We start from the raw sequence: 25,685 nt of genomic DNA on the forward strand, positions 1-25,685 counted from the left end.
CTAATGTGTTGTGAGAATACAAAGGCTATTTTTGATATAACCTTGTGTGGAGTTCCTTTTGTGGTGTGCCTGGGCTGTTGTTGCTGTGTGCGTGTGCAAACGCTTTACACATGGCCTCCGGGATAAGCCTGACTGCTCGTGCCAAGCTACCAAGGGGGTGAGCAGGGGTTATCTTTGGCGTGTAACTCCCTTGCCCTGACTAGAGTGGTGGTCTCTGCCTGGCTTTGGCGCAAGCCTTAGCCAACCAGATATCCCATTTCTAACACATAGTCTCACAAAACTGCACGTGCCATATTATATTAAAAAGTAATCAAATGTAAAATTAATTACACTTACGTTTTTTAACTAAAATGTATGTATGTAATATATTTTCCATTTTCCCACCACTCCCATTTGTCCCTCCCATAATTATTACTAAATCCTTTAATTTCTTGTATAGTAATCACCATCGCCAAGATGGAGATCTCCATGCAGAAAAGCTAGGTGAAGTGGAGGTGGAGATTTGTGAATTGTATTTTATAGTATGTGAAGTAATGTTACTACATTAGTTCTTTATGTACTCCAAAATGTCTTTTGTGAATCAAGCCCTATGCGTTTCCATAGATGGTTTGTAACATTTTGGATCTTCCAATCACTGTTTCCATTATATTAACCGCTTGCATGCTCATGACGAGCCCAGCTCATCATGAGGCACAGTGGAGCTGTGCTCATAACAAGCTGGGCTCGTCATAACGGCCATGGCCCACCCACGCGCGATTGATTTCCCACCTGTGTGGGAGAATAAATCAGTGGGCGGGGTCGTGACGAGCTCAGCTCGTCATAAGCACAGCTCCACTGTGCTTCATGACGAGCTGGGCTCGTCACGAGCACCGCGGCGCCGCGCACGCCCCCCCGCGCCATGGGGGAATTACCCACACGGCGAAGGGGTGAAGGCAACATGACAACTATGTAGCTTGGCAGCTTTTTCTTTGTTGGTCTTTCTTCAATTACCTAAAATGTCTAGTTTCTCCAACCTTTTGTCACTATTAAGAAAACCCATAGAAATTGTAATTTTACTTCTCTCCTGTGTAAATTCTGCAAAGTAAATCAAGATTAGATAACCTTGTGTTTGTGGAGATTAATGAACCTACAAACAAGCCTTTCCTGCACTCCAAGGGAAAGGAGCATAGAAATACATATCTTGGTAGGGGATATCAATAACATGTACATATATTACAGGAAAAAAAGGTCAAGGGATTAATCAAATAGGATATAATAGAAAAGACAGACTGGCCCCACATAGATATTATAGAATGTAGAATAGAGCAATGTACGACTGTACATCAAGATCATAAGGTGCCAATGATCGCCACGCCATATTAAAGCGAATCATACTTTTTAAAGAGAAGACTATCATTGTATTGATAACCTAACTTTGTCTTTCTACTAATGGATATTTCCTATTAAGTCAGGCCTTTCAAAGTAGATCTATTCTCTTCTACTGAGAGTCCTGCTCGTTTAATGGAAGCTATCTTTTTGTAACAAGCATCCAACTTTTCTAATGAGAATGGTTATTGTCTAATCAGAGCTCTTCCAGAACATTGATCTTCAAATAAGATTCCTGCGAATCTAATAGGAGTTTTTCACTTTGATTGAGAGCCCTATTTTAAGACATACTCTTACATTGAGAACGTTAACTTTCTTTCCAAATCAGAGCCGTGGCTTTTTAGTGCAGGCCTTGTCCTTCTAGCGACTCCCCTACCCTAGAATGTGAGCCCTCTGCTTTCATTAAGGTTATTCACCTTCTAATGAGAGTGCAGCACTTCTTGCCAGATTCTAGGCCTTCTGGGATCTGTGGCCTTCCAACAAGAGGCGGGTCTTTCTGAATCATGTCACACCATCTTAATAAGAGCCTTGCGCATTTAATAAAAGCAGTCAGATATCTAATACAGTCCACAGCTGCTTGAAAACTATCTGACATGTACCTAATTACCAAAGGATATTACTGGAAGGAACCAGAGCGTTTTCTTCTACTCAAACCTTCAAAAGGGTGCCTGTTAGACCTGTCAGCCCTTTGGGTGGTCCCTCCTCATCATTATTTATTTTGTCCCACTTTTGCCTCAAACCCTGTTAGTATTTTTCCTTTTTGGGAACCACCAGACTTTTTAGTGTTGATGCAGGGTCAGGGAGCCATTTTCCCTACCCCTGGAACTTCTGTCTGAGGGCCTGAGACACAAAATGGTGGCCACCCATTGTCACCTGTGACATCACTGGAACCTACTAGCACCTTCCAGAACATTCTAGAACTCTGTGACAGCGTGAGGCAGGTTTGGAATGTTGGGAAGCCAGCTCAGAGTTGACAGTTGGAGTTGGCAGTTGGAAGGCAGCAGTTGGCACCTGACTGGTGAAGGGAGAGCAGCAGAAACCTGAAGGAGGAAGGAGTGAGGCAGCAGGGGTGGAAACTTGTGCCTGGAGTGGGGTCCATAAACCCACCCTTGATACTAGTCCCTACTGACTGAGCCCAGCCTGGAGCCCTGTGTGGGATAAAATCAAGAAGAACCAACACAAGGACCTGAACAGCCGGAACAGGCCTTGGAAGTGAAGAACAGCAAGTTCCTGACCTGTTTATTGGTTTCCCTGGAGTCCGACGTCGAGAAGCCTAGAGACCTGGGGCCGGAGGTGAAGAAGCGGCGCTGACTGGAAAGCAGACGTCGTACCCAGAGCCACCAGAGGTCGAGAGAGGGCGCCGACGGAGGTCGTGGAGAGTACCAGAGGTCGAGGAGGAAGACACCTGAGGTCGAGTGTGCGGCGTCGACGGGGAGTGAAGTCCGCCCTCCGGAGTCGCCGGAGACCGAGGTGAAGCGTACCGGAGGTCGGGAGTGGAGATCGTACTCCGGAGTTGCCGGAACCTGAAGAGAAGAGCACCGGAGGTCGGGAGTGGAGGTCGCACTCCGGAGACACCCGGAAGTAGGGAGATCGTGACCCTGTGACGCCGGAGACCGACATCGAGCCGAGGCCGGCCGCCGACATCGATCCGGAGCCGCCTCACGGCGTCATCAGGAACCGACATCGAGCCGAGGCCGACCGCCGACATCGATCCGGAACCGCCTCACGGCGTCAACAGGAACTGACATCGAGCCGAGGCCGGCTATCGACATCGAACCGGAACCGCCTCTCGGCGTCGACACGACTCCGGTGGAGTCGGAAGTTCATAAAGAGGGCAGTAAGTGGAATAGAGGGCGCCTAAGGCCCTGTGGAGCCCTAAGAGACCATCCTAGGGGCTAGAGAGGTGTTAAGACCAGCCTGGGAGTGCCAGGGGTGGACTGAGACTTATACAGTGACCTGTGTGAGGGGTTGTGTAGGTTGGGAGAGCCAGATTCCTAGATTACACTTGACCTACCTCAGTTTTAGCCTCAGCCTTATCCAAGCTAGGTGAGACACCCTCAGGCCATCCACATAACCACAAGCTGTGATTGGGCCAAATAAACCCATAGTACCTCACAAATGTGACCTGATTTGAAAGTGTACTGATGGCTTATATTTATTGAGAGTATTGTATTCCTTGTATTTATCCTATTTATTGTCTTACAGTATTTATTGTCTCACAGTATTTATTCCCTCACAGTATTTATTTGCCTATGTATTGTATGCACCTCTATTTATTCATTGATTATTTATGATCTGAGCTTATTTATTTGACCTACCCTTTTTACAGAAGAAGCTTTGTGTACTGTAAGTGTGTTATTATTTATTTAACCTGCAACTAAGAGAAAACAAGATAAACACAGAGATATTTTCATACATTTTTACGGTGTAGAGTCGTTTTTGGAACGGATGAACGCATGGTTATTGTGAGGGTGTGACGTACGCTTAACACGGTGCCTTCCTTACCGCTCGAGCCAAGCTACCACAGTGAGTGTGTTGGGAGACCACCGTGTGACTGCTAACCTCGGTTGCCCGGGGGTTTTCTAACATAATTGGTGTTCAGTGGTGGGATAGAGCTGTGCTTGCGTCCACTCGACAATAACTGTGGGTAGTCCATAGGCCTACACCGGGAGTTTTCTCAAAGCGGCCTTCCTAATTTTGAGTTTTGTTTTTTTCAAATTTACTCTGGTGGTGGGAGGAGGTATTATATAAGGTACCCCCCTGCATAGCTTCTGTAAACACCTGTCTTCTAACCTGAGTGGGCAAAATGGAGTTTGTGCTGGAAGATGTGGAAGCTTACACTGTGGCCCAAATCAAAGAGTTTTGTGAGAGAGAGGGGGTGTATTGTCCCCCAGGTGCAAGGAAGGGTGAGCTCCAGACCAGCCTGAGGGCTTGGTGGGAGGCACGACGGGAAAGTAAGGCTGAGCAGGAGGACAGGGATGGAGAGCCTGTTAGCGAGGGGGCTGGGTTGTACCAACCTGAGGTGGGGAACCTAGTAGCGGGGCCCAGAACCATTTCCAGGAAGGGCAGCACTGTCTCTAGCGGTGGCTTATCTGAAGCAGAGCTAACTGACCGGAGGGAGAAAAGACAGCTCACATGGAAGTTAGCGGAGCTGGAGAAAGAAAAGGAGGAACGGAGAATGGCTCACGAGTTGAGGCTCAAGGAGATGGATCTCCAGATCTTACGAGTCGGGGCACAAACTGTTCCTAAAGGTGGCAGCAAAGACCAAGAGATCACCAGGGAACCCAAACCCTACCTGCCAAAAGACATAGTAGCTAGCTATAGTGCAGGGGATGATATTGCCAAGTGGCTAGCGGCCTATGAGGTCTCTTTAAGGGCCCATGGGGTTCCAGAGAAGTACTGGGGAGGGGGATTGTACAAGTACATGCCTCCAGCTGGTAGGGATGCATTATTGGCCCTAGAGCAGGATGAGCAGACCCACTACCCCACCATGAAAGTGGCGCTCGTAAGAAAGTTTGGACTAACACCCGAGAAGTACCGACAGAAGTTCCGGGGTAGCCACAAACTGGGCACACAGAATTGGGTGGATTTCCTGGATTATGCGAACAAGGCATTAGAGGGTTGGATTCAAGGCAGTGAGGTGAGGGACTACATGGGGTTGTTTGATTTAATGTTGAAGGAACACCTGCTCGAAAAATGTTTCCCTGAACTGCGTCAACACCTGGTGGATAGCAAGCTGACCAGTCCCCGGAAGCTTGCTGAGGAGGCGGACATTTGGGCTAGTACCCGGGTGTCCACCAGGGGGACTGGAGGGGATACTCAAAAGGCCGGACAGGGCGCCCCCCAGAAGAAAGAGGGAGGGGAAAAGAAAAAGGAGTTCTCCAAAGGCCCCCAAAATAGTTTCCCAGGGAAGGGAACAGGATTCACCCCTAGGGCTAACCCACCCAGAAACCCTAATCCTGGCCAGAGTCAGCAGCCAAGGGTTGTCCATTGCTTCGAGTGCGGTGGCGTCGGACACTATAAGGGAGATGCGAAGTGCCCGAAAAGACCACCCCTTCCCATTGGAGGAAAGGCCCCCGGAGTAGTTAGTGCAGTGCTCGGGGAGGAGATGCCCTTAACTAAGGGAAGGGAGTGGGCGGGTGTCACTTTAGTGTCCCTGGGAGAACGGGAGATGGTTCCTAAGATCCAGGTGCCCGCAAATACCGTAAAGTATGGGCAGTGGGTCACCATCAACGGCCAAAGAGGGGAGGCTCTGAGAGACACAGGAGCCAGTATGACTATGGTCCGTAGCCAACTGGTGTCTCCAGAGCAGGTAATTCCCGATGTACTCCACCCAGCCGCGATGGCTGACGGCAGAACAGGCCACTATCCGGTGGCCGAGGTTCCCTTTGAATGGGAGGGGGTTGCAGGTTCACTTCGAGTTGCCGTAAGCCGTGCCGTGCCAGTCGATTGTCTGCTGGGGAATGACATGGAGCACAATGCTTGGAAGGAGGTGGAATACCGGACTCATGCTGAGATGCTGGGTACACCTGACTGGGCCTGTGTTAGCACAAGGTCCGCGACTACCCGGAGAGGGAGTTCGTTTCGGCTGGAGCCTGGAACAAGGGCCCAGCCAGCTGCCGACCAAGGGAAGAACCGAGGACAGGAGGAGCCTGCCTCGGCATCCGCGCCCCGTGTGACGGATAGGCCACCGGAGGTGGTGGACCAGGAGTCCGCGGTGGGGGATGTTACCAAACTGGAGGACCTACCCATCCCGGCCGAGTGGCACGTGGAGGGAGGGCCGACCAGGGAGGAATTCTGCAAGGGCCAGAGGGAGTGCCCTACCCTTGAGGGACTGAGGCGACAGGCCGAAGCCCAGGCAGCAGGGAACGTTGAGGGGAACTACAACGTTTACTGGGAGGATGGCCTCCTCTACAGTGAACCCAAGGCACCCCTACATGGATCGTCACGAGCCTTAGTAGTCCCTCAACGTTATCGAGCCTTCCTACTGGAGTTGGCTCACGAGATCCCCTTGGCAGGACACCTGGGGCAAGACAAGACCTTCGCCCGTCTTGTCCCACACTTTTATTGGCCTCAAATGAAAGTGTCGTCCGACACCTACTGCCGGACATGTGTGTCTTGCCAAGCCAGTGGGAAAACAGGGGTGAAGCTGAAAGCTCCCCTGGAACCATTTCCTGTCGTTAGCACCCCCTTTGAAAGGGTGGGCATCGACATTGTGGGTCCGTTAGATCCACCTACTACAGCTGGTCACAGGTTTATCCTGGTTCTGGTGGATCATGCCACACGGTACCCAGAGGCAATACCTCTGAGGACCATAACAGCACCTGTTGTGGCTAGGGCCCTGATGGGAATCTTTACCCGAGTGGGTTTTCCCAAGGAAGTTGTGTCCGACAGGGGGACCAACTTCATGTCAGCGTACATGCGGGCGATGTGGAAGGAGTGTGGAGTGACATACCGGTTCACCACTCCTTACCACCCCCAGACCAATGGTCTGGTGGAGAGGTTCAACAAAACCTTGAAAGGCATGATCAGAAGTCTGCCTGAAAGCCTGCGGAGGAAATGGGACGTCCTCCTACCCTGACTATTGTTTTCCTACAGGGAAGTGCCACAGAAGGGAGTGGGCTTCAGCCCCTTCGAGCTTTTGTATGGGCACCCTGTGCGTGGACCTCTCAGCCTGGTGAGAGACGGATGGGAAAGAACTCCCAGAAAGCTTCCCCAGGACGTGGTGAGCTACATGCTGGCCTTCCGGAGCCAAATGGCTAAGTTGTGGAAGCAAGCTTCTGACAACTTGGAAGCCAGCCAAGCAGTGATAAAGGCGTGGTATGACAACAATGCTCACCCGGTGGAGTTGGAGCCTGGCCAGAAGGTGTGGGTGATCGAACCAGGAGAGCTTAGCGCCCTCCAGGATCGCTGGTCAGGACCCTTTGAGGTGTTGGAGAAGAAGGGTAAGGCTACCTATTTGGTGGACCTTAAGACCCCTCGTCAGCCCCTACGGGTGCTGCATGCCAACCGCCTCAAACCCCACCACGAGAGGCCCGAAGTCATTTTGATGATGGTGACTGACGGAGCAGAGGACGTGGAAAGCGAGCCTCTCCCCGACTTATTTGCGTCTCAAGAGAAGGATGGGTCAGTGGAGGGAATGATTCTCTCCCCATCTCTAACTCCTGAACAGCAGGAGGACTGCCGCCAGGTCCTGGGACAGTACTCTTCGTTGTTCTCCCTTGTTCCGGGTAGGACTCACCTGTGCGTCCATGATGTGGACACAGGAGACAGCCCACCTGTGAAGTCCAAGATCTACCGGATGTCAGACAAGGTGAAGGCCAGCATTCACGGTGAAGTCACTAAGATGCTGGAGCTAGGAGTGATCGAACCTTCTAGCAGCCCCTGGTCCAGTCCGGTGGTACTAGTACCAAAAGCTGCACCACCGGGTGCCCAACCGGAACTGAGGTTCTGTGTGGACTACCGGGGACTGAACTCAGTAACCAAGACTGATGCTCATCCGATCCCAAGGGCGGATGAATTGATTGACCGGCTGGGAGCTGCCCAATATCTAAGTACCTTTGACCTTACTTCGGGGTACTGGCAGATCTCTCTGACTGATGGAGCAAGGGAAAGGTCAGCCTTCTCCACGCCCAATGGCCACTACCAGTTCTGTGTGATGCCCTTTGGGCTCAAGAACGCACCTGCCACGTTTCAGCGTCTGGTGAACCAGATCCTCACTGGAATGGAGAGTTTCTCCGCTGCTTATCTGGATGACATAGCCGTCTTCAGTAACAGCTGGGAGGATCACTTGCGTCACCTGCAAGCTGTTCTCCAGGCCCTGAGACAAGCTGGATTGACGATCAAGGCCAGTAAATGCCAGATCGGGCAGGGGTCGGTAGTGTACCTTGGACACTTGGTGGGTAGGGGAGCGGTGCAACCCCTCCAGGCGAAAATCGAGGCTATCATGGCCTGGGAACCCCCCAAGACTCAGACTGAGGTCCGAGCTTTTCTGGGCCTCACGGGATATTACCGCCGGTTCGTGAAGGGATACGGTACCATTGTGGCCCCCCTCATGGAGCTCACATCCAAGAAACAACCTCGACGGGTAGTCTGGACGGAGGCTTGTCAGCAGGCCTTTGTGAGACTGAAGCAAGCCATGTGCGAGGCCCCGGTCTTAAGGGCCCCAGATTTTTCCAAGAAGTTCATTGTCCAGACGGATGCATCGGAACATGGCATTGGGGCAGTATTATCGCAACTCAATGAAGAAGGTCTGGATCAACCCGTGGTCTTCCTATCCCGGAGACTACTTCCCAGGGAACAGAAGTGGAGTGCAATAGAGCGTGAAGCCTTTGCAGTGGTATGGGCTCTGAAGAAGTTGCGGCCATACCTGTTTGGCTCGCACTTCCTGGTTCAGACCGACCACAGACCCCTTCGTTGGCTGATGCAGATGAAGGGGGAGAATCCCAAGTTGTTGAGGTGGTCTATTTCCCTACATCTAATGGACTTTCAGGTGGAACATCGGCCTGGAGTGGACCACGTCAATGCAGACGGTCTCTCAAGGTATTTCCGCCTTAGTGATGAGAACTCCCAAGGGGTTGGGTAGCTCTCCCCACTTTCAGCTGGGGGGGACGCGTGTTAGACCTGTCAGCCCTTTGGGTGGTCCCTCCTCATCATTATTTATTTTGTCCCACTTTTGCCTCAAACCCTGTTAGTATTTTTCCTTTTTGGGAACCACCAGACTTTTTAGTGTTGATGCAGGGTCAGGGAGCCATTTTCCCTACCCCTGGAACTTCTGTCTGAGGGCCTGAGACACAAAATGGTGGCCACCCGTTGTCACCTGTGACATCACTGGAACCTACTAGCACCTTCCAGAACATTCTAGAACTCTGTGACAGCGTGAGGCAGGTTTGAAATGTTGGGAAGCCAGCTCAGAGTTGACAGTTGGAGTTGGCAGTTGGAAGGCAGCAGTTGGCACCTGACTTGTGAAGGGAGAGCAGCAGAAACCTGAAGGAGGAAGGAGTGAGGCAGCAGGGGTGGAAACTTGTGCCTGGAGTGGGCTCCATAAACCCACCCTTGATACTAGTCCCTACTGACTGAGCCCAGCCTGGAGCCCTGTGTGGGATAAAATCAAGAAGAACCAACACAAGGACCTGAACAGCCGGAACAGGCCTTGGAAGTGAAGAACAGCAAGTTCCTGACCTGTTTATTGGTTTCCCTGGAGTCCGACGTCGAGAAGCCTAGAGACCTGGGGCCGGAGGTGAAGAAGCGGCGCTGACTGGAAAGCAGACGTCGTACCCGGAGCCACCAGAGGTCGAGAGAGGGCGCCGACGGAGGTCGTGGAGAGTACCAGAGGTCGAGGAGGAAGACACCTGAGGTCGAGTGTGCGGCGTCGACGGGGGAGTGAAGTCCGCCCTCCGGAGTCGCCGGAGACCGAGGTGAAGTGTACCGGAGGTCGGGAGTGGAGATCGCACTCCGGAGTCGCCGGAACCTGAAGAGAAGAGCACCGGAGGTCGGTAGTGGAGATCGCACTCCGGAGTCGCCGGAACCTGAAGAGAAGAGCACCGGAGGTCGGGAGTGGAGGTCGCACTCCGGAGACACCCGGAAGTAGGGAGATCGTGACCCTGTGACGCCGGAGACCGACATCGAGCCGAGGCCGACCGCCGACATCGATCCGGAGCCGCCTCACGGCGTCATCAGGAACCGACATCGAGCCGAGGCCGACCGCCGACATCGATCCGGAACCGCCTCACGGCGTCAACAGGAACTGACATCGAGCCGAGGCCGGCTATCGACATCGAACCGGAACCGCCTCTCAGCGTCGACACGACTCCGGTGGAGTCGGAAGTTCATAAAGAGGGCAGTAAGTGGAATAGAGGGCGCCTAAGGCCCTGTGGAGCCCTAAGAGACCATCCTAGGGGCTAGAGAGGTGTTAAGACCAGCCTGGGAGTGCCAGGGGTGGACTGAGACTTATACAGTGACCTGTGTGAGGGGTTGTGTAGGTTGGGAGAGCCAGATTCCTAGATTACACTTGACCTACCTCAGTTTTAGCCTCAGCCTTATCCAAGCTAGGTGAGACACCCTCAGGCCATCCACATAACCACAAGCTGTGATTGGGCCAAATAAACCCATAGTACCTCACAAATGTGACCTGATTTGAAAGTGTACTGATGGCTTATATTTATTGAGAGTATTGTATTCCTTGTATTTATCCTATTTATTGTCTTACAGTATTTATTGTCTCACAGTATTTATTCCCTCACAGTATTTATTTGCCTATGCATTGTATGCACCTCTATTTATTCATTGATTATTTATGATCTGAGCTTATTTATTTGACCTACCCTTTTTACAGAAGAAGCTTTGTGTACTGTAAGTGTGTTATTATTTATTTAACCTGCAACTAAGAGAAAACTAGATAAACACAGAGATATTTTCATAAATGTTTACGGTGTAGAGTCGTTTTTGGAACGGATGAACGCATGGTTATTGTGAGGGTGTGACGTACGCTTAACACGGTGCCTTCCTTACCGCTCGAGCCAAGCTACCACAGTGAGTGTGTTGGGAGACCACCGGGTGACTGCTAACCTCGGTTGCCCGGGGGTTTTCTAACAGTGCCTTTATCTAAAAGACTTAAATGTGCTTTGTGAATCTTATTATGGCGTTCACGAACTCCTTGAATGCTTCCGAACTAAGCAGCCTTTCCTGCTACAGACATTGTACCACCTCGCCCACCACAAGTGTTTCAGTGGGTAGCAATCAGATGTCTAGCACTTTATAAAACCTTAAAACACAATTAAGTTGATACAATGCTCCTCTAATGACAACTATGCCCCACCAATGCAAGATTATATAAACTTGATCAAGGGGAAAGTTAGTTTAGATTGCAGCTTGCTGATATAGGTTGGATCGTCCATATTTGATCCATAAAAGCAGGCACAAACTAATTCTGTCCCTATGAAATCCAACTGTGCCACTATCCACCTCCCTGTCTGGTCCGTCTGCACTTATTTAATAGAACAAAAAAAACACTGTTTAATCAAAATTGCGACTCCCCTGTTATTGATCGTTTGTTGTGAAGAGACATAACATTTTATCCAGGGGGTTCTAGAAAATATTAAGCGACATTCTACAAAACTCAAATGTGTCTCTTGTAAGAGACAAACCTGAGCTGGGAAGAGCTCTAAATATTTCAATATCAGGCTTTGTCTGCGTAGACATCTTAACCCATTTACATTCCAGGAAATAAAGTTGACCTTACTGTCTTTTCTAGAAGTTCCTGCCATCAGCTTACAAACCCTTGATATTGGCTGGGCAAACATTTCCTAAAATTCATATGAGACGAGGTATTTTTTTATTTTATCCGCTGCTCGCCACCCTGTGCTCCCCAACCTCCCTTCCCTCCCATCCCCCCACCCCCTGTGACCCCTTTCCCCATGAGGAACCCTCCCTTCCATTAGGCTAAGCCTATTTGATCACTACTCCCTCAGGCTTTCTAGGAAACAAATACGTAAGTACTATTAGTTAAATCTGGGGGTTCGATGTCTAAGGGCCTCCATAGCTTCAGCGCCCTCCCTCACTACCCTCCGTCTCCAATTTGATTTTAAAAATAAAGGCATCCACCTCCTCAGTCGTGCGGAATTGATGCATATGATTGTTCCACATTACGTGTAATAGCGCGGCAAACTGCAGCTGAGCCTTTGCCCCCAAACTTTTTAACTCCTCAAGCCTCTTCCCTATGTCCCACTGTCTTGTTGTGGTGATATGCGAGATATCTGATCTTATAGAAAAGGAAATGGGGTTTGATCTGTAGATGTGGATGACGATGTTATGATTCCTTCCTTGCGAGCAGAAGATAAAATTAACTCCTTAACAGAGTATGACAAAAAATTAACCAATATCTTCCTTGGCCTTTTTCTACCAGGATTCCTCTTAAAAGGGTCACGGTGCACCCTTTGGATCTCGTGTAGAAGGACTATGGTGGGCGAGTTCTTTAAGACTGTTCCCTTTAACAGGGAAATCACAAACCCCTTTATATCCAACCCCTGGAGGGCTTCAGGAATATTTAGGAGCCTTAAGTTATTTTTCCTAGAATCGTTTTCCAGGTGCTCGAGATCGTCTTTTAGTTCCTTGTTTTGGGCCGATAATTTTGCCACATCCGCTGAAGTAGTGTGTATAGCTTCTTTAAGTTTGGGAATCTCTGACTCTATTGCGTCTGTCCTCATAGTGCCTTCTTCCAATTTCTGAGCCAACACTTTTCTGACACGGAGAACCTACGGCAATCTCGGCCTGAATTGTCTCTGAGACCGTAAACCTACTTGTCATCTCATCCTTCATAGCAAGTAATATATCAGCCAATGAGCAAGTCGTGGAATCTAAAGCAACGTAGTTCTCAGTGCCAGTGTCGCTTGTAATTTTTGTGGCCTTCAGCTGACATTCTTGCATGTCTTGTGTTTCCAAAATAGAGTACCTGTTAGAAAGGCTAACTGCCGAATGAATAACTGATGCATTTACTGTTGGTGCCAATGAACCATCCGAACTCTCTGCTGGCTCACTCGAAGAGATCAGTAACTTTGGCCCCTTCAGACTACTCTGCAGAGTGGAAGGCACAGCATCTGGAGCTCCACTTATTTGGTCCGAGGGTCTACTTGTGTCAACAACTGAGAGGCTCTGTGGACCATGCAACCCTCCCAAGGAGCGATCCTGAACTACACTCTTTATGGGCTCGCCAGTAGTTGCTGTTGACGAAGACATAACTTTGTAATATGATTTCAGGGATGGAGTAATTTCACCTTTGAGGGCGATATTTTCTTCCCCCTGCCTCTTCCCTTACCCTTACCAGCCTCTCTTCCCTTATTGGCAGACCCGTAGTCTGTTGCGTCCCCTCTTTGCTTGCACTGCTTATCTGCCGTTCGAACTTCAGATATAGGAGGGGAAACTCGAGGGGTGAAAATGGGCTGAATAATGTTGTTATTAAGGGAGGAGTGAGCCACTCTAGCTCGCAGGGTATACCGGCTGATTATAGGTGGTAAGATATCCGTTTTCGCCACTTTTGCCAATTTTGCTGCTTCGCCTGTCTCCATGCAGAAAGGGGGTACCTCCCCCCACAAATGATCTAATAATCACAAATGTCTTCTTATTACAGGATACATCAGTGCCACAGGCGCGTGTAGGCACTACAAGCAGGGCTGTCAGTGGAATTACCAGGGAGTAAAATAAACCCCCCTTTACCTTTGCACCACCTGACTGCGCTCTCTTCTTTGAGGAGAGTGGAATTCCAACACCCTACCTGGGAGTCAGCCGCCTGCCACCTAAAATCTACCAGCCGTTCGATTTGTGTCCCGGTGTTTGAGTAGAAACTGGCACTGGTGCTGCCTCTTCCTCCGGTAACCCGGAGAAGGAAACGGGCGGTGTCCTGGCGCCTCCACTCCCGCGCTGCTTCCTCCCACCTCCAGCGCCAATCTCCAACCCCAAACGGGTTGCCGCGGCCACCGCGAGAATCCAAAACCGCAACTCCGCTGGAGCCAGAGCGAGAAATCACACTGCACATCACAGCCTCCGAAGTACGAGGTACGGGGAGAGGGAATTTTTTAATTAACTACGAAGCATCAAGGCCCCGACATCAAGACCCCCAGCGAGGAGTCCAAGGGAGCGTGACCGCGGCCGTTTAGCTAGCAGCCGCAATGTTCCTCCCCCACCGGAAGCACCTTTGGGATAACTTCTCCCTTGATCATAGGTGGAGATTTTAACGTCCTCCTTGACCCATTAAAAGATAGGTCAAATCAGAGCCATTACATAGGGGCCCTCCGAATTCGTCGAGCTATGAAAAATCTGTTGCACGATTTGGACTTAGTCGATGTCTGGAGGGCAAAGAGAGGGGATCTTCAGGGGTTCACGTTTTATAGTACAAAATACCGTCACTCATCCAGGATTGATTATATTCTAACTAATAGGTGTGCCCTGGATAGCCTGATGGGGGTCGTAGTATTGCCAAGTCACCTTTCGGATCATGCTCCAATATCATTTTCACATCTTAGGAAGAGCAATATGCTACAAACTAGATGGACGCTCAATAGAGCAAAGTTGTTAGACCCCAAAATTATTCAGGCCATTAAAGTATCTTCTCGAGAATATTTTGTATTAAATAACGGCTCCACGACCATGGATTTTGTCTGGGATGCTTTCAAGGCCAACTTGAGGGGGAGGCTGCACAGTCTTATTTGCTCCAAGAACCGGGCTGAGGCCCGGGAGCTACATACTATTGTGGGAAAAACCCTGCAATTAGAAGCTGAGAGGAATCGGCTCAGCTACGGGAGCCCAGGAAGGTTGGCAAAAGTCCAGGGAGATCTGGATGGGGCGAGGCAAGAATATAGAGGAAAATTGGACCAGATGTGCAGGGCACAATGGCTCATTAAGAACATGCAACATTTTGAGTATGGGGAGAAGGCTGGTGCCTTACTGGCTTGGAAAGCTAGAGTTGATCGCTCAAAAAACAATATCAACGAGCTTATAATAAATAATGATGGGGAAAAATCAAGCAGTGTAGAGGATATGCAGACTTGCCTCCTCTCTCTCTTTTCGGATCTTTATAAAGAAAACTTAGTCCCTCCCTAGACCAAATACAAACTTGGTTAAGAGTTAAATCCTTGTCAGTATTAACTGAAGCCAGTCGCGACCTTCTTGATGCCCCCATTACCTCAGAAGAGATTAAAAATCAAATAAAGAAATCTAAAAATAATAAAGCATCAGGAATCGATGCACTCCCGAATGAAGTTTATAAACTTCTATCAGATGAATTGACCCCTGTACTGGGTACAGTGTTTAATTCAATATATAGCCCAGCAGGCCAGGTCCCCAGATCTTGGAAGGAAGCGACCATCGTATTGATACTAACACCAGGAAAGGACCCACTAAAAGCTGACTCTTATCGGCCAATCTCTCTGCTGAACGCCGATTATAGGATCTTTATGGGTATTCTGGCAGGGAGATTGGCCAAACTGATCCCTAACCTGGTCAATATCGATCAGAAGGGCTGTAACGGGGAGAAATATCCAGGAGCAGACACAATTGCTGTTAGGCAATATTGACTTGGCCGAAGTAAGATCAGATCCTCTGGCAGTAGTTGCCTTGGACGCGGCCAAGGCATTCGATAGGGTCTGTTGGGTGTATCTCTGGGAAATACTAGGGGCAATGGGCTTCAGCCCCATCTTTATTCAAACTCTGAGAAAATTTTATCAGGGAGCTTCTGCAAAGATTCTGTTGAACGGCATGCTTACCTCCAGTTTTAATATCCAGAGGGGTACAAGACAGGGGTGCCCTATTTCACCCCTGTTGTTTAATATATACATAGAGCCACTGGCGCAAGCCATTAGATTAGATGATTTAATTTATCCGTTTAAATCCCAGCATTACCAATGCAAACTAGCCCTGTACACAGACAATATAATACTATACACCAGTAACCCGGGGGCGACTATTCCACAGGTAGAAGCCCTTTTGGAGGAATTTGGCTCTATCTCTGGCTATTTAGCCAATTCTTCCAAAACGGAGGTGATGTGTTGGAACATCGATCAATGGGAGGGCTCCACTAGTGAAGAGTTAAAATATCTGGGTATCTATATTGTCAAAGAACTGGATAAATTTCCCCAGATTAACCTGAACAAAACCACCAAGGAAATTTATCACCTCTTTGCCAGATGGAGGAATCTTCTCCTGACAATTTACGGGAAGGTCAACCTGGTGAAGATGGTCATCCTTCCTAAGCTGACTTACCTGTTTAATGCAGTCCCCTTGACCTTTCCCAGTATGGGTATTCGTAAGAACCAAAGTAAGATCGGGAGCTTTATCTGGGGAGACAAAGGCGTAAGACGTTGAGGCACAGGCTTACTAAAGGGGGGCTGACTCTCCCAGACATCAGATGGTACTCAGTTGCATTCCAATTCAAAAGTGTTTGGATGCTACTCTCTAAACCTGGGGTAGGCTGTTTGGAGAGATGGCTATGATGGAGGGCGGAGGAGGCGGAGAAGGATTTCTATATAAGTTTGGGGCCCGAGGTACTTTAAACGAGTACGTCTGAAGGTCCTTAAGGCTGCCCTAGAAACCTGGTATAAAGTTAGATGCAGACGGGGAATCGGAAATTATTCAGAATTTGCACCTATATGGGACTCCCCTGGGTTACCACCCTGCCTTCAAGATAGTCTGTCTGTACCAATCAAGAGAGCAGGCATTACTACTTGGTCTGACTTGTTAGACACAGAAGGGATCCATCCCTGGGAGCTATTAAGAGCTAAGATAGGCCCCGGTTTTTCTAAGTTTAAGTACATACAACTTAAATCTTGGTTTTGATCGGAAAAGGGGGATATAAGTGGAGATTGGAACACGGAGATTCTTTTCCAATCAGTACAGCCAAAGAAGAAAGAAATCTCTACTTGGTACAAGATGTTTCTAGATGCAGAAGATACAGAACTTCAACCACAATCTTTGGTCTAGAACCAATCCCCCTTTGAGCCTAACATTGCTGACCTATTTGAGCCCTCTCTGAAACTACTTTGCAAATTTATTAAACCAGCCAGTCTAAAGAAGAATCATTTTTTGTCATCAATCGACTATACTATACGCCTGCCAGGATAGCTAAGTTCGCCCCGTTGCCTACTCCAAAATGCCTTAGATGTATGACATCTAATGCCAATGACATCCATATCTTCTACGAGTGTCTCGAATTAAGGACTTTTTGGAAGGGGTGGGAGATACTCGCTGTAGCATTTTTAAAGTCAACATCGAGGTTAATTCATCATTAGTGTTTTTTGGGAATGATGGTTTATTAACTTTGAATTTATCACAGATCCATAGTGGGTTGTTGTTATACCTGGTGTTACTTGCCCGGAGAGAGATATGTATGAAGTGGAAAGATCCCTACCCCCGAAGAGAGAAGATTGTCTTAAAGCCTCATGTGCAATGGCCCGTCTTGATCAGGATGGAATTGGGGATAGCTTAATAAATATCTGGCAGCCTCTAATGAGTTGGGGCCGAGACTTGAGAATAATATAATCTGTATGGGTTTCCCCCACGGTCCTATGATTACACCAAGCCTCCATCAAACGGGGCCGGTCAGGTCGACCTAAGCAAGTGCAGTAAGTCGTAGGGTGCCCAGCCAGAGAACAACGGCTTTTTAAGATCTGCAGAAGCTTATTGGTGAGATGAGGACAAAAAAAACAATAATAATTAAGATTATATAAACTTGTAAATGGGACCAATGTACTTTGTCGCAGCAAATCACATATGGTGAGACGGTGCCATTCTCCCATTTCCTTTTGCCTTTTCCCATTACCTGGAGCAAAAACACAAACATCGATTGGTGCGCCTCAGAACAACACAAATTATCACAAACCAAAAAGAGACAAAATGTCACCCCTTGACAAAAATGTAGTATGCAACTAATTCGCATTTTGGTTCAAAGGAGAACTATGGGACCAATTTATGAAATCTGGCCCCTAATTAGAGTGATGGCCTATATGTTTTTTATTTCATCCTTTGAAATAAAACGTCTTCTAAATCAAAAATTACTTTGTTCACGTTCCCCTCACTGACCATGTCATGAGTGATGTAATATGTGACGTCATCAGCAGTGCATTGCGGGCGCGCGAGTTATAGTTAGCTGAACTAACTATAACGGGGGAATTTCAATGGTTTTGTAAAAGTGAAAAGTCCAGCTAACTATAACACCCCTGAAACCTATGGTTTTTTCAGTGAATTTCTGAGGTTTTTTAAATGCTAATTCCTAACTATAACGTGCCTGAAACCTATGGTTTTTTCTGTGAATTTCAAAGGTTTTTTAAATGCTAATTTCTAACTATGCCTACAGAGATAGGACATGTGAAGAAAGAAGAAAAAATGCACAGAAAGAAAAAAACAGAAGTGCAGAAAGAAGCAACAGAAGTCCTCAAAGACGAAGAAAAGTACAGGAAGAAGGATAACGTGCAGAAAGAACAAAAAGGAGAGCAGAAAGAATCCTTGTTGCAAAATCATCCTGTACCCTCAACTTTTTCAGACGGATACTGGTGGTAACTGAGTCTGACTAACCAGTCCTAGAGCCAGTGCTATGTTAAAAGACACTTAGAATATAGGGAAAACACCTACATACACTAGGGAACATTATGCGTTGGGGTCCCCCTGTGATTAGCATGACCTCCTCTGTAAGCCCCTAGTATATAATAGGGCAGGGGGATTAAAACTACCTCTTAAAACAGGCCACAGGGCGTTTTTGCACACGTTAACTCAGGCCCCGTCCCCTCCCTTCACCACTGTGTAAACACGCCCTGTGTCCGTTTTTAGTTGGGAGATTAAGTTCATTTGAATCCTGAGGGTCCCTAGGGTCCAACTAGCCCACTAGGTACCTCCAGTAAGTGCCACAGAGCTGCGTTGCAGAGAGGTGTAAAAAGTGGCACGGCCTGGACCACCTCTCTGCAATGCAGCTCAGTGGCGCTTACTGGAAGCACTTGGTGGGCTAGTTAGCCCCCAGGGGCCCTCAGTATTGAAGGGAAATTATATCCCCAATTTACAACGTGCCATAGTGCGTGTTTGCACACGTCACCTCAGGCCCCGTCCCCTCCCTTCACCACTGTTTAAACTTGCCCTGTGGCTGTTCTAAGTTGAGAGATTAAGTCCCTTTGAATCCTAAGGGTCCCTAGGGTCAAACTAGACCACTAGGTACCTCCAGTAAGCGCCACAGACCTGCGTTGCAGAGAGGTGTAAAAAGGGGCTTGGCCTCAGAACACCTGTCTGCAGCGCAGCTCCCTGGCGCATACTGGAGATGCCTGTTGGGCTAGTTGGCCCTCAGGGACCCTCAGTATTGAAGAGGAATTAATTCCCCAACTTACAACTCGCCAGGGGGCGCGTTTGCAGAGTGCTGCAAGGAGGGGGCGTGGCCTCCGGCACGATGCCAGTCTTTTATTTATTTTAATTTTTTAAGAAGGGGTGCTGTGTGGTTCCCCTTCTTATTCTAATATATTGGCCCTGATGACCCCATCCCCCAGGGCCTGTCTCCTAATTATATTTTTTTGACCCCAATCCCCAGGGCCGGCCACTGTTTTTTATTATTTTTAAAAAATATATATTTATAGACACACCTAGGACATGCTGGACAAACCGTACGTACCTATCACCATGACGATTTGCGTGATATTCATTAAAAGGTGACTATGCATACAATGAATCCACGTGGAATGTATTTACACCACTAGTGAAGCTCTGACATGTCTGATGCCCTACCGTGCCTAATCCCGGTAGACACCCTTGTCGTTTATTTATACAAACATGGGTAGCTATTGACGGGCACATTTAATACACATGCACACCAAGCCATTCAAAGGGGATTCGACAAAAATTCGACCAAAACTATGCAAGAAACCCCCCTCACGGTTAATAAAACACACATCCACTGCCGGATGTGTAATACTTTTTATTTTACTCTCTGGAAAGGGGACGAACATCACATGAGAGTCACAGCGCGCTGCTGGCAGAGCCCAATGCTGTGTTACACCCACCATTGCCTGCCGAGTGCCACACACCTCTGTGTTGTATTCCACCAGCTAGTGCATATGCTATGACACTCTCTAGCCCATGTGCACTGTAACACCACCCCGTGAATATGTCATGCCACACTTGTCTTCGCACGGGTTATATTGCCCCATCTAACGTGCCTTCCTCGATGCCTATGTTATAACGCACAGTGCTATGCCATACATATTACAATCTGGGATCCATATCTTTGTCACAGTGCATATGCAACGTTACACTCCCCAGCACATATTTTATATTACAACTTTAGAGACTAGTTAGGTTACACAACACTGCCCTGTGCATATTACACTCCAAGGCGCATATCGCATAGCACGCGCTAGTGCCTGTGCTATCTCGCGCTCTCCAATGAATCTGTCATTGCGCACAATGTATTGCATATTATATTTCACGCCCGGTTCATCTTATATCACACTTTTTGGTGCATAGTTTATACCATACACTATATCTAGTTTTCATTTTCAATCGGGCTCTCAGGACTATGTTCTATATAACACTGTGTTCACCTACCCTTTTCACGGGCATTACATTTTGCGATAGGGGGTGGAGGGTCAGGGGGTGTTTCTGCCAAGTGATCCCGGAGTCACAGTCACAAACGTCCTCTTCTTCCTGAATAAAAGTGAGCTACTTGTTCATATTTTAACTAGTTCGCACAGACACACGTTTTAAAAACAATAAAGTTCCTAATACCCGCCTTCTCTGAACAGTTAGCTTGCTGCCCCATCCCCCTCTTCCCTATCCTCTGTTGTGTGAATGCATGGACTAGCCTCCTCCCTCCTGCCATGCATGGTCTGATGTGCTGCCACTGCCCTCAATTTAGTATGATGTACCAGTCCACTCCTCCTGCCCTCCATTGCCCAATTCTATGCCCCATCATTGACCTCCTGCTTAAACTCTGTGCTTAGCTTGCTGCCCCTATTCTCCTTCCCCCTGCCCTCCGATGTCTTTGTGCATGCCCCTGCTCCATCCTTTTTGCCCACCATGTTCCATGGACCTGCCACTCCTATCTACTCTGAGTGTTCTGTTGAGCTGCCACTCCCCTCCCACCTGCCTAGCATTGTCAGATGACTGTAACCTGTCCCTGCCCCCTCCACCCTGCCTGTCCACATGCCATGCCCCTATCCTCTTTCTCCTGTCCTACATGGTCCATTGTACTGCCACACCCTTCTGCCCTCCCTGGTCTGTTGTGCGGCAACTGCTCCTCCTGCCTGCCCCATGCGGTCTGTTGTGAGGCCCCTTCCCCTGAACTTTCTTGTCTGTGCACAGGTCCTGACCCTCCCTTCTATCCTCCATCATCCTTTGTGCATGCCCCTGCACCCTCCTTCTTGCCCATCATAGCCATTGTGCTGCCACTAACCCTCCCACTTGCCATGTATGGTCTTCTGTGCTGCCATGGCCCCTCCCACCTTCCCTGTGTGGTCAGTTAGCTGCCCCTGACCCCCCCCACCTTCCCTCCATGGTCTGTGTGTATGCCATCACAGTCTCACTGTTGCTCTTCATGGTGTGTCTTGCTTCTAGTGCCCATCCTGCCTGACCTCCATGGCTATCTTGCTGCTCCTGCCCTGCCCCCTTGCCCCCAGCCCTCTGTTTACATGTGCAGACCCCTACTCCCTCCCTCCCGGCTTGTCTGTTCCATTGTAATGCCCCTGATCCGTCCCTCCTGCCCTTTATGGTCTGTTATGCTGCAGCTTTCTCTCCTGTCTGTCCATTATGGTCAGCTAGCTACCATTGCCTCTTGCCCCTCTGTTTTCTGTTGTCCATGTGCATGGTCCTGTCCCCTCCCTCTTGCTTTCTATGGATTGTTGTGCTGCACTCCCGTCCCGCATGCCCTGTGTGGTGTATTGTGCTGCTGCAAACCCTGATGCCTGCCCTGCAGGGTCAGTTTAGTGCACCTCTCCATGTCCCTCCTGTCCTCTGTTATCCAAGTCCATGTCCCTACCCCATTCCCTTCCATGATCCAATGTACCGTACTTGCGAACATTTTGAACTTGGTAAGAGGGAGATTTTGAAAAAAACTGGGGTGTTGATTTTCCCCTTTGAGTTACATTGAAAAAGAGGAGATTGTAGACAGGAGACAGATCAAATAAAGCCCATTTGAGCTTAAAAACATTGGACGTTTCCTGGCTGAATCGGGTCTGTTGGCATGTATGGTTGTACTACCATTGCCTCTTCCTTCTGCCCACAATGGTCTATTACATTGCCACAGCCTCTCTTGCAAGTCCTGTATTGTTGGTGGGTTGCCCCTGCCCCCCTTTCCACTGCCCTCCATAGTCTGTTGTGCTGCCACGGCCCTTCCTGCCTGCTCAGTGTGGTTACATTGTTGCCTTTAGACCCTCCTACCTGCCTTCAATTTTCAGAGTCCGTGCCCCTGGCCTCTGCCTCTCAACAGTATCCTAATGAACAACTAGATTGCTAACATTCTATATTTATTACAAAAGTGTGGAACGCCTGACGTCATCTTGATGTAATCAAAACTGTAATACCTAGAGCATTTCCTTTAGAAGTTACATATATGAGAGGGTCTTATTGGCATCAAAATTATGGTTAGTGCTCTAAAAGACTAAAATAAGGACATATTTTCTGAGTATTCAAATAGCGACAAAGCACTTTTAAATTATTTGTTATCTTTATGTTTTTTTATCCAGTTGACCACTTGATTAAATGTTGCACTTAGGGGAGAGGATGTGGTGTTACTGCCAGAACTGCAGACTTTGCAACTGGGGAACCAGGTTGGAGTTTCTGCTTCAGCTCGACATTCTGTGATTCTGGTCAAATCACTTAGTCTCCCCATGTCTACAACCAAAATGAATTTGTTCTTGTGTGATGTAACCAATGCTCATGTAAAGCACTCCAATACCTGACAAGTCTGCACTATATAACACTGCAAAAACACAAAATAATAAGTGTTTTGCACACTTCTGTCATTGGGCTATATTTGGGCTACATCTGGGTGATTTTGGGCTACATTTGGGCTCTTTTGTCTCCGGTGGCCATCTTGGGAGATTTATTTGTTATGAAGTTTCCCAATTTCCTCATGTACTGCAGTCTCCTCAGTAGGAAATGCTTTCAGTTTTTTACTTTGATTCCATCATGAAGGTATTCAGATATGTCACACATTTGCCATACATTCTGAAAGTTAGCACTCTAGTTGCTCATTAGATCACTGTAGTAAAACTACTGTTCACCATGGAAGTCTGCTCCTGGTATTAAAAGTGCATGTTTCAGTCTGCATGTCAGAATGTTTTAATGAAATAGAAGAGGATTTGAGAAGTCCCTCAAAATGTGCCCTCATTTTCTTTCTTCAGCATTAATCATAATTTCTATGGCAAAATGAACCCCCTCATTGTGTTCCTTTTTAAATTAAATGTTTTAAGTGTTACCAGTTTATTCCAATCAAGATGGCTTCAGGTGTGCCATACTTTTGTCATAATGAAGACAGTAAGCGCTCTAGTTGTTTTTAAGAACACTCTGGGACATTCTGTCATTGGGCTATACTTGGGCTACATCTGGGTGATATTTGGGCTACATTTGGGCTCTTTTGTCTCTGGTGGCCATCTTGGGAGACTTATTTGTTATGAAGTTTCCTAATTTCCTCATTTACTGCAGTCTCCTCAGTAGGAAATACTTTCAGTTTTTTACTTTGATTCCATCAAGACGGCATTCAGATGTGTCACACATTTGCCATAAATTCAGAATGTTAGCACTCTTTTTTCTCATTAGATCACTGTAGTAAAGCTACTGCTCACCAGGGAAAACTGCTGCTGGTATTGAAAGTGCATGTTTCAGTCTGCATGTCAGAATTTTTTAATGAAATAGAAGAGGATTTGAGAAGTCACTCAAAATGTGCCCTAATTTTTCTTTCTGCAGCACTAATCATACTTTTTATGGAAAAATGAACCCCCTCATTTTGTTCCTTTTTAAATTAAATGTTTTAAGAGTTACCACTTTAATCCAAGCAAGGTGGCTTCAGGTGTGCCATACGTTTATCATAAGTAGGACTGTTAGTGCTCTAGTTGTTCTTTGGAACACTCTGGGAAGCTGCAGTAGAACACAAAGGAATCAACTGACAGTCTCTGCCCTTGTTGGATGTACATGTTTTACTGAGAATGTCAGACTTCATTCTCACATGACTGAGAAAGATAATGTGGATATACAGAAAATAAGCTCTCAGTTTAGCTTATAGATCACCTTCCAAACCTCTGTGGGAAAAGCATGAGAAAATATTTTTCTCTCAATCATGATATCCCAGCAGAAGGCTTTTTCACATGGTGAAATCACCTTAGAACATACCACAATTCCTAAAATGAGTATGGTACCATCAACAAATGATTTATAATGTAACTAAAGTCTTAAAACCTTCTATTAACTGCAATGCTTTTTAATGAGGTGCTATCATGTATATTGGTCCCAAGATGGCTGCCAACACTTCTTGGATGAAGTGCTGACAGCCAATCAGATCTCAGGATGAGATGTGTGGTTAGGCTCCGCCCACATATATATATGATTTTACTTTTGATTTTCTCAGGAACTACTGAACAGATTGACACCAGACCTGCAAAAGGCACTTCCCTGACCTGAGGACTACCTCTCTGCCAAATTTCAAGGAATTCTGTTCAGCCGTTCGGGCTGTACCTTCGACTAAAGGTCCTATGGAAAAATGCATGGGAAAAACGCGTTTTGGGACCCCCCTTTTTTCTCGGCCCCCGCTTGACGAATCACCGCGACACTTTCAGGGTAGGAGCGGAGCGGAGCGCCCCACCTATTTCGAAAATTTTGAGCGGATTTGTCAACCGGCGCCAAAGTTATTCCAAATAGAATGTTGCGGACTTCCTATGGAAACATGGTCCTAACTATAACTATCTATCTACTGGCGACCGCCAGTAGATAATATATATATATATATATATATATATATATATATATATATATATATATGTTTTCCAATTGCAACCATCAAGCATATTTTGCTGAGGGAGAGTAAGTATGTCCAAAGCAGATTTCACGAGCGTAACTTTTAAAACATTTTATTTAGCACCAAATGCTGCCAGTGTCTTATTTTACAAGAACAACGTTATACAGAATACGCGGTGCATGTCTGCTTTATTGCTTTTTTCTATTGACTCCATCTTGCAAAGCAAAAAAAGTATGTGAACTCATTAACGCATAGCATTCATTCTATAAGTAATCTGAACTAGTCACGAAATTGGAAAGCAGTCCTTCGTGCATTGGTCCCTTAAGAACATATTCATAGGGCTTTCCCCAGGGGAATAGCATGGCAGCCTCGCTGCAGAGAGCCCTCCGGGATCTGACCCACTTCCAAGTTGTACCACAGACTTCCACTGACAAACGGTTTCCTTGGTCATTCGATGCAATTTCATTTCCCTGCACTTTTTCTTATATGCTTTAAGCAAATTATCTTTCACGATTTAAAGAAATGTACTTTTTCGACAGATACCCATCAGTATGGCCGACCTCCGGCAAAACGAGGATCCCCTGCAAGGCTTGGCAGGGTGTTCGGCCGGAAGTGCAGAGAGTTTAACCTCTGACCATTTACCCAGGTTTAAGAGCTTCCTGCAGCAAGCAACAAAAACAGTGTCTAACGGTAGGTGGTGTTCTAACAGAAACGTACGGAATGCATAGTTAAGATTGCTTCAAGTGGTATCTTTTTTGAGGCTTCAGAGAGGGAATTTTAGTGATAGTTGCACGTTTGTAGAAACAGGCATTGGGCAATGCCTTTTAATAGACAGGACTGGGCTGGAGTAAAA

The 25,685-nt window shown here is 47.6% G+C and overlaps 1 protein-coding gene across 2 annotated transcripts in view; it reads left to right on the forward strand.

Annotated features, from left to right (window-relative positions):
* C12H16orf78 (chromosome 12 C16orf78 homolog) overlaps positions 1 to 25,685 on the forward strand; it is a 293,236-nt gene that overhangs the window by 170,874 nt on the left and 96,677 nt on the right. For both annotated transcript variants that reach the window (XM_085637524.1, XM_085637525.1), the window contains one exon: positions 25,372 to 25,522. In XM_085637524.1, coding sequence (XP_085493650.1) covers positions 25,372 to 25,522 — 151 coding nt within the window. The remainder of the gene's footprint in view (positions 1 to 25,371; positions 25,523 to 25,685) is intronic.

This window comes from Triturus cristatus, chromosome 12, assembly GCF_964204655.1.
Source record: "Triturus cristatus chromosome 12, aTriCri1.1, whole genome shotgun sequence".
Taxonomy (NCBI): Eukaryota; Metazoa; Chordata; class Amphibia; order Caudata; family Salamandridae; genus Triturus; species Triturus cristatus.